Raw genomic sequence first — 9,358 nt, 5'->3', positions numbered from 1 at the left:
GGTTCACCTAGTTTGTATTGTTTTGTGCCATTGACTTAAAATGCTTACAAGCTTAAGCCTAATGGTATACTGCCTCTATTGGCTACTTTACTGATCCAGATCAGTATTTAATCTAGATTATTTAATCTATATTTAAAAACATGCTCATCAGAGGAAGATGGTTTTTCTGGCTCAGTTCACTTTTTAAATTTGCTGGTGTCAGTCAATTTATAAATACCCAAAGAGCTGATGATGACATGTTCCAACAACAATAGGTTGGCAAAAATTTGACTACACCAAAGTACAACAAATAAACACCAGATGTAGACTAAGTCGAGAGTTTTAATAACTCACCTCAGATTTAAAGACCATACACCAAAGAGTTAAATAATATGAATCCGGGTCACAATAAAACCAAAATACATTTCAAGGCCTTTGGGAATTTCTCAGATAAACCCTAACATGCCAATCCCCCAGTTCCTGTAAAAAAAAGAAATCAGAAGAGACTGGTCTACATTTGGCCAGGGTTTAATAAACCTAATATCCTTTTAACTTTACATGACACAATGAACCCCATATAAAGCCTGCTACCGTGAACAATACACTGTATGACAAATCATACACTCTTTAAAGACTTCATGTCAGTTTTCTGTTTGTGATTATCAACTTCAAGAAACAGCATCCTTAAACATTATGCATTAGGTTTAAAAAAAATGCTGAATATGTCTTTATAAATAAAATGAAAGGACAGTCCTTTAAGTTTTTAGGGTGTAACCTTTAAGTCCAATGTTGAATTGTCTTATTCCAATATAATATTGTCATTCAGTAACTGCTAAATTCAATGACAAATTCTACAAAGTGCTACCCAGCCAACCTGTCAATCTTAAGTAGGCTACTCTGTACAATAACTTACTTCATAACATTAAAGAAATACAGCTAGGAGACCCAATGCTGTTTCTATTGTTTCTAACAGGCATGCAGTGCATTGTCAGAATCACTTCACAAAGAACAGACTTGGGTCAAATACAAAAATCGAATACTTTGACAGTATTTGAAAGTATATCTGAGTCGTATTAGGATTTTACTTCAAGGTAAATCCAGTGCACCCCATGTGTTTAACATATGTACTTGGCCCAAGTCTGCCTTACCACCCTTTGCGAGTAGCTTGACACCGCTGTTGTGAAACATATAAAAACAACTCTTATAAAATGATTCTATACACATCACAGAGAAAGCAGACTGGTTCCTTCTGTACAGTTCCCAAGTGTCGGCTACCGTGTTTCTCCCTTTGTAGATGCCATCAAGACTTCAAAACTGCAACAGGTAAACACAGCACATCTTAATATCACAGACATTTCATTGAAAAGCTTATCACTTTTGTCTTTGTCTTTGTTATAGTTACTGGTCTAAAATTAAGGTGAGATAGGATGGTGAAAATGCTGAACCAGACTTCAGGATAATTAGAAATGTATATATAGGATAATAACAGTGTAAAGTAACCTTAGGTATATCCTTCCGTTTTCTGAGATGAAACAGGGGACCTCAGGTAAACAAACTAAAAGAGAATACAATTTATTCATTTTAAAGCGATACATTCAACTAACATTCAATTGAATGATTGCATTTTTATTCATGTCCACTATGTGGCAACCTTGCACTATATGATCTTGCATTCTTATATCAGTGCCCAGGCACAGGATCGCTGTCGAGGGATTTGCTGAAAATAAACTTTTCACACAAGCATTTGTAGTGCTTCTTACCAGCTCTCTCTCACTGCCTCGATGTCACTCACTAGATTTTGTGCTAAACAGATCCCAAAAATCTGAAAAGGGAAAATCATGGGAATTTAAAAGAGGTTTGAATTACATATCAATTGAACAAACTATAAGAGCCTACATAACATGACAAAATAACAATATTGACAACACAACTTGACATTCTACGTCCCGACATGTTCCATACCTGAAGTAATGCTATTCCAATAAATATGCCTGCCACCACTGTCAGGTTGTCTTGAAGCCACTTTTCAAACTGAGGAACGCAGCCTTTTATGTAGATAAATGTCCTCTGCTCCGAGTCCTTAGAACATACACACAAGCACGATTAAGGCTTTAAGTACAAATAAATACAGCTGTTCCTCTTTTCTCTACCATGGCATATGGTCAAACCAAAAGGAGGGGAAGGAGTGGACAGTTGAGACGGAGGTGGGGAAAGAATGGGAGTGGGGGGGGGTATAAGTGTGAGAGGGTCTCTACCAAAACACATTGCTCAACCATGATTAATTGTGGGCAGCTATCTAAGCGAGCATGCCAGTTATTTCAAAGCAGAGTCTGGAGGACTAGGGATGTAGTAAAGGAGAGCTGGGGTGACTTGGGTGGGGTACAGTACTGATGACCTCATGGAGCCAAAATGACCCAGTCAATTCTCGTCAGTTCCAGAATTTTGTGAGTAAAACAGCACTCTGTTATGGAAAATACTTTCCATGGTGATTTTGAAGTGCATGCCATAACCCTTGTTATTTTCAAAGGTCCCCTTGTGCAGAGTAGAGTAGAGCAGAAGAGTAGAGTAGAGCAGAATAGAGTACAGTATAGCTGTGAATCCCATAACCGAGGACGTTCCTTGTTTGGGAACGCACTGTAAAACGTAAACACTGTCCGACTTACCGCTTTTGCCCGGATATCATAGCCGCACTGGGTGTTGATCACGTCCTCCTGTAAAAAGGCCAAGAGGAAGTTTCACATCACCGTTGGCTTAATTGACTTAACACCAAACTGTTACACTCAGCACCTTCAAACTGAGAGCTCAAAGACCAACACTTTGGTCTCTGGGGGGACTTTCATTTAGTGTTTGCTTTACTGCGATACAGGCTATGATTAATGTTTCCAGTGCTTTTACTCTAGTGCTCTTATGAGTGTTCCGATATGAATCGAAAGCAAGACACACACCATCTGGTGTTGATTGTGAGAGAGTAAAACTGTGCTCTGTTGCAACATCAACGTCCTGAGAAAACACTGGTTGTTTGGATTATTTGGTTTAAGTTTTGAGCACAGTTTTTGATATACCTAATGTCACAACCAAACTGGTGCAAGTTCCCATACATCAACATCAAGCCTGAGACACTTATTAATATACTAGACACTGTCTATTCATCACTTTCCAGAATATAACTCCTAGATCAGACTTAAATGGTGCCCTCTTAACCACCAATAATGAAGACCAAGGTCTTTCTGCAGTAAAGAACAACTCTTATTCCTGATCATGAACACAGAGTATCGCAGTCTCTTGATATCAGCGACAGGGAGACATTATTTCTTGACCATGTGGAACACTGGACATCCTGGTTACTTGTTAATAATGTTCCTGACAGTCTCTGGGAGATCCGAGGACTGATGCTGCGTTCCATTTGACATCCCGAGTGTGGATTTCTGACCTAGTATCAAATGGAACCTCAGGTGGTAATTCAGAATCATTACGTCAGAGGAACCAAACTTAATTGAGTTCAACATCCAACGTGGCAGCAGCGCGTATCAACAGTACTAGAAGATGTAGTTTGACTGTTTATTTAAGCAATTCTGTATATTTGTGTCTCATTAAAATAGTTGTAAGCACAAGCACTGTCAAACTGGTGCTTGCAATAGTGTATATTAGTAGTGTATACTCTTAACTCTCGTCTCGTTTTACAACTGATTGGATTGGGATTTTGGAACGCGATAACCTCGGGTGTGACATCATTCCCAGTTCCGATGACAAATGGAACGCAGCATGAGCGTCCTTTTGGAGTCAAGCCATGTCCTTGATAAGAGTCACAGTAGGACGGGCCCCTCGGAAAAGACATGATTAGTGTATCTATTTTTTGCCCTTACCTCAAATGACATGTTCTAACTACCGAGGGACTGCTGTAAATTTGTCTATAATCATCTCAGATGTGGGCAGTCAGTGCTTCAGTCAGGGTTCGCCGTGACCTGGGAAGAAATTCTCAACTATGAACTTTCTGCAGTGATTTGTGGGGATAGAGGACAGCTTACCGCAGGGTCTTTGGTGCAGCAGGAAAATGGCACACCGCATTTCTCTCGGCTCGGGTTGGAGTCAGTACAGTTGAAGTAGATGTTCAGATTCCAGTCGTCCGCGCCAAAGGCTCCACAACACTCCCACTAAACAGAACACAACAAAACGGCCCCCCTGTTACCCATCCACATCCTGTTCAGATATTAACAACGTCTGGCCCCATGTGTGAACAACAGGCACTAAACATGAACAAGTGTGGGTGTATCAGGGTTTCCTTATCTAGCCTAAAATTGCTCCATGGAGATTAGAGAACACTGCTGGTCCTTGTTTGACAGATGTGCGTCCCTTGTGAATTGTGGTGTCAACTGAAAAGTAATTTTCCACTTTGGAGCCCAAGCTCTGGGTACAATTTCCAAACAGTTTGGTATATTGGGCTGCTTCTCAGTATCTACAGAATGAAACCAATTGAATGAATCATGGGCTGAGGCATGATTTCTCCAGTTGAGCTTGAGGGAGAGGAAATCTAGCTTTCTGTGTGTTTTATTTTCCCTTTAGGTGCTCTGTAAGTGGCTGAGGAAATGAAAAGTTGATCGTAGCTAAAACAGCCAATCAACAAAACATTTGTTTTATATTTCTTTTTAAATCTCTTGATGTTATTATATAATTATTCTGTGAAATGTTATAGTGTGGCTTCAAAGCTCTATAGAAAAGGGGAAATGGAATGCACGTGAGTGCATGTGGAATAACCAACCTCCCAACCACAAAAGACTTATACATCCCAGTAAATGCTGGAATGTCTTTTTTTAACACTAACAGAAGCCCATTCCAGAGCTTGAGCAGAAGTTAAATCTCTCGTACGTATTCCTGGGTGAAGTCGATGAGGTTCTGCAGGTCAATGTCATCTCGGTATGCTCTGATGTTATTGTTGATGAAGAAGTTGAGCTGGTCCTTGATCCAATCCTTGAAGACGAAGGCCAGAACCCCAGCAGTCAGCTCCAGGAAGAAGATGATCCCAAGGAAAACGGAAAACTGGAACCACAATTTGATTTTTGTAAGACTGTTTTTAAAAAGGTCAACAATATGTCAGAAAAAAGTCTGAAAGCATTTCCTTGCATTATGCCTCCTCCTTCTGCAAGCTCCTTCTGCATAAAACAGACATGAAACTTGACCAATAGAAATGACATTGACACAAGTTACTGTTGGTGTTTTTTTGGTTGTTATTCTTTCCAGCTACTCACATGATCTTTCCGTCCAAAAAACCTCTGTGCTGTAACCATGACAATGCTATGATGCGCATGGTCAATGAACTGAGAGCTTTCCCAGATGGTGTCTTACAGGCAGCCAAGCTAACAAGACTGAATCTTCTATGAAAACCACTTACTATTCATATGTCTTCCAATTATTAGGTTTACAATATGATCACACATATGCCCCTTTCAAAATATTCATGAATTGATTTATGTTGATAAATTGAAGGGTGTAGGCTAGCCAAGGAAATACTACAATCAAATGATATATATTTTTTAACGTACAAATTTCAGCAGGAAGGAGTTCTCCCTCAGTGCCCCGATGCAGCCAGCAAAGCCCAGGATGAACATGACCCCGCCCACCACCAGGAAGAGCCACACAGGGTCGAAACCCCCCAGGTCTGTGATGGAGGAGATGTTGGATAGCACACCCTAGAGGACCGTGAGTCAGAGAGAGAGAATATATCAATGAAATATAAAATGATAGGGAAAGAGAGAAAGAGAGGGTTAAAGAGCACTCGTGTTTGTCATTCATAATGCTTCTTTCATGCTAGCCACACTGTATTCTTCCCTGTAGAATGTTACTGAAAATACTAGGTAAACACACACACACACACACACACACACATACACTGTAACCCACATGGCAGCTCTTCAACATGAGCCTAACATGAGGGGGTAGGATGAATACAGTCGATGTATGTGTCCTTATATGAGTTCTTCCCAGAGCCATTGTGAAAGGAAGGTTTTCCAGCAGGAAAGCCTGACATTCCTTTTAGACTGAGTAAAGACATGTGCTTTCACTCTGTCCTCTTTTTCCAGGAGTGAGAGCATGCAGACGGATGGGTGTGGACCACCATCGTTTAGAGGGGGGTGGGGGTTCCCACACAGGTAGAAGGAGAAGGATCTTGGTTATTTTCCTCCTGACATTTTGCTTTTTCAGAACAAGGAGACAATACATATTTGGGTGACAAGTGTGTGAGGTGATACTAGCCATGGGCACGTTAAGCTCCTATAGCTGTAACAAAACCCTGCCTGAAGAACTGAGAATGTATGCCTCTCGTACCACAACAAAGTCCAAGAAGAAGGCAGCTGTCAATGGCTTTTTACCTTAAAGACAAAGGGTATTCAATGTAATTGTTTCCCTTCCCACCTGTGTGGTTATCATAACATCCAGTTCCCTCCCAGAGAACCCTTCCTTGTTTTTTACTTAGGATTTACTGAAGTGTGTGTGTTCAGTGATGTGTACACAGGATTCAAAACAAAACTGTGACATCAAATAGTAGCAACTTAGTTCAACACCTTGATTTACTTTCATGAAGGTGTGCAGTTGTTCTAAATAGGATGTTTGTTGTTTGATTTCTTTCTACATGACGACCAATCTGCTCACCTTTTCACTCCATGCCCACAGCCCTATGCCCAGGAATGCCACTCCGAGTAACTGTAGAAAGAAAGACAGAGAGATACAAGATATTCGATAAATATACAGAAAATATATAAACAACCAATTTGTTGAGTCCAGACCAAACAATTTTTTCTAAAACATACTAACAACCATTTGACTTTTGGTTCAGAAAATGTATGGACTACAAGATATGTACCAAAGTCCCCTTTGTAGATGCAGGATGTTACAGGATGTTACAGTGCTAACACTGTATAAAATTGGAAGATTTCACTACCACTCGCCTAAATGCTAAATATTTTACATCAACCGTCAGAAATATACCGTCGACCTCTCCTGTGCTGGAGTTAATCTTTAATCAGCCTGAAAGCACTGAAAGAAAGTGTCAAAGCTTTCCTCCAGCAGAAATACAGGTCGATCTTTCCAGAGAAGAGAATGAGACACTTATGTTAAAGTTGTGTGTTAGGAGGTGGCTATGAATAATCCAATGGTAAACATGACACATTACAAACACAGATGGAGAAACACATGAAAACTCTACTGAGTGGTAAAAAAAAAGCTTGTAAGTGTGTGCTCCCATCCCGTTAGTTATGAAATCCAGTTTTTAGCTTTTGGCCCCACATTATTTTCAGTACTGTCATCTTTGCCCAAGTTCTATATTCAGTATTTCCAAATCGCTCTCTTTTTGCTAAACAAAGTAAATAGCTTCTAAAACTAATTCACATGAACGTCTGTCACCATGACAACCTCCACATTCTCCTGAAATGAGCATCTCGGCCCAGAGAAGCACTGAGCAGATGCCATAGATAATTACATGTAATAAAGGCCCTATTGGACTCTATCTCACTCAGAGGTAAATGCACAAAATCAGTACCATGTTAATGTTGACAGGTTTAAATAAAGTGTATTTGACAGATTTCCAATTTCGTTTTCATGTCTTATGCATATGACCTGTATTTCTGTCCAAGTCCAAATTCAGTACTTATTTGGGCCTTTTGAGTTTGAATGGGTACATTCATATGACAGGTTGGAAGAGGGGGTGCAATCAAACAGGTGTCAGTGTGTTCCTGATAGCCTACTGAACCCACTTCACTTCATCTGAACGTCAGTAGGCATAGGGAACCTCTTATTCCTGTTTGACTTCGATGTAGCCTACCTGGCTGCAGCTCTGTGGATTCTAACCCTGTCTATCATATGAGATGACTGGGGGAGAGTTTTGCCTAAAGCGTCATGGACCACATAATTTGGTGGAGCACTGACAAATCCATACGATGACGAACCGAGAGGAGCCAACATCTAGGCCTAGGCTTTCGATATAGCCGAGATACACTGGGACCTGCATAGCCTATACTGCTCCGAGGTGACAATACATTTATGACGTAATCACATACGGCCTCTGGATGAAAACGAGTGGGAAGGGGAAAAAGCCGATTATCATCTCTGAAGCATTTATGAAAAGAAAAAGAAAAAAACACATTTATGTTGGCCGTGACCGTTGAAACTGTGAAGGTCCACAAAGAGCCGCAATGATACCAGCGTGTCTTATTGTTTACACCCACTCATCATTGACGATTTATCTTATACCTGCAAATGCGGGCACCCATGTTTGCGTTGCATTTTCTACCAAGTGCAGGTTGCAATGAACAAGAAATAGCATATTGACAACACAACTATGACCACCGTAAATGCATGTCCTGTGAATGCCGCTTAAAATTGTCAACATCGAAATAAACCCAGGCCTTAAAAGTCTTGACAAACATCAGCGAGGTATCACTTACCCAAAATATAATATTGAATCCAAATATGAAATATTTAATGCAGCAGCTCACTTCGTGAGCTTTGAAATGCTTTCCTGACATCATTTGTACAATCTTACAAATGTATCCCACCAATATAAATCACATCTAACGGTCCGATTTGACAATCGGTACCAAAATCCACCCTCTGCGCCTCAACAAGGAGAAATACTCCGGCAATTGTTCACCGTTTAATAACATCCAGTATCTTGCAGTCGTGTTGACATTGCCGCGGAATATCTGTTACTGTAGGCTGTCCTACTGACATTGAATTTCCGAACGTTTTTTGTTGTCGAAGCCTGCAGTTAAGGATAACGGATGAATAAATCCTACGAGCTGGACCAGATTAAAACCGTCCGTTTTCTATCTGGCCCCTGAACTAGGGTTTAGCCCTTGTGTGATAGACCCAAGCGGGAGCCAATAGCAGTTTTTCTTGGCGTAGGAAGGACTTCCTCCAATATGGTGGGGCTACTAGCCGAGCAGTAGGCCACCACTAGCAGCGGTACGAAGAAAAGAAAACCCGGGTGCCCCTGCTGGTGTCCACACGCCACTGGCCCCGGCGAGCATGAGAAAAAGTGATAATAGTCATATTTGTCAATGTCAATAAATGCCTATGTTTATCCTTGTTTGTTTTCATGACGCTGTCACATCAGGCCAGTTTTGGGCTTTTCAAGATGCCAAATACAGTAATGTGTCCATAAACAAATTCATAACGATCATTGGGTCTCAAAGCTACTACTAAATAGAGCCATACTAGGTTACACGAGTTGTAAAAAAACAGACCTAACACAAAAAGTATAACACTTTTTATAAATAGCCCACAGCTATAATCTACAAGAAAACTGCCATGCCGCTAACGGACAATCGAGTAAAAAAAATCGTGATCAACTCTACTTCAGTTCCAAGTTCAGAAGGCTAGCGTATCAAGT

General features: G+C 40.6%; 1 protein-coding gene and 1 long non-coding RNA gene across 4 annotated transcripts; one reads left to right on the top strand and one right to left on the bottom strand.

The window, feature by feature from the left end:
• Positions 1-303: 303 nt before the first annotated feature.
• On the bottom strand, positions 304-8,847 carry LOC146236645 (tetraspanin-5). Of its 3 annotated transcripts, XM_084686578.1 has the most exons (10): positions 8,412-8,847; positions 6,622-6,672; positions 5,517-5,663; positions 4,843-5,013; positions 4,005-4,130; positions 2,643-2,690; positions 1,942-2,058; positions 1,740-1,801; positions 1,480-1,534; positions 304-1,293 (listed from the first exon to the last, which is right to left on the bottom strand). In XM_084686578.1, the coding sequence occupies exons 1-9, from the start codon at positions 8,493-8,495 to the stop codon at positions 1,522-1,524; spliced, it is 819 nt and encodes a 272-aa protein (XP_084542704.1). In that variant the 5' UTR covers positions 8,496-8,847; the 3' UTR covers positions 304-1,293; positions 1,480-1,521. The 3 variants fall into 3 exon arrangements, with proteins under 3 accessions (XP_084542704.1, XP_084542706.1, XP_084542705.1); XM_084686580.1 differs by lacking the exons at positions 6,622-6,672; positions 8,412-8,847 and adding an exon at positions 5,875-6,006; XM_084686579.1 differs by lacking the exons at positions 304-1,293; positions 1,480-1,534 and having other exon boundaries at positions 1,736-1,801.
• On the top strand, positions 2,128-7,552 carry LOC146236646 (uncharacterized). Its single transcript, XR_014740897.1, has 3 exons — positions 2,128-2,423; positions 5,526-5,630; positions 6,054-7,552. It is a non-coding gene; the product is annotated as an uncharacterized LOC146236646 (long non-coding RNA).
• Positions 8,848-9,358: the final 511 nt, after the last annotated feature.

The sequence above is a fragment of the Hypomesus nipponensis genome, chromosome 22 (assembly GCF_054491055.1).
Source record: "Hypomesus nipponensis isolate SF chromosome 22, ASM5449105v1, whole genome shotgun sequence".
Lineage (NCBI taxonomy): Eukaryota > Metazoa > Chordata > Actinopteri > Osmeriformes > Osmeridae > Hypomesus > Hypomesus nipponensis.
The sequence above is the reverse complement of the archived record's forward strand: the minus strand, read 5'-3'. Positions and strand labels throughout refer to the sequence as shown.

Bases quoted from the DNA above. Each gene is read 5' to 3' on its own strand.
- LOC146236645 (XM_084686578.1), bottom strand. From the start codon at position 8,495: ATGATGTCAGGAAAGCATTTCAAAGCTCACGAAGTGAGCTGCTGCATT. The intron at 6,673-8,411 runs GTAAGTGATACC...TTCTTTCTACAG, and splicing joins GATTCAATATTATATTTTGG to TTACTCGGAGTGGCATTCCT. The intron at 4,131-4,842 runs GTACGAGAGATT...TGTTCTGTTTAG, and splicing joins TCGACTTCACCCAGGAATAC to TGGGAGTGTTGTGGAGCCTT.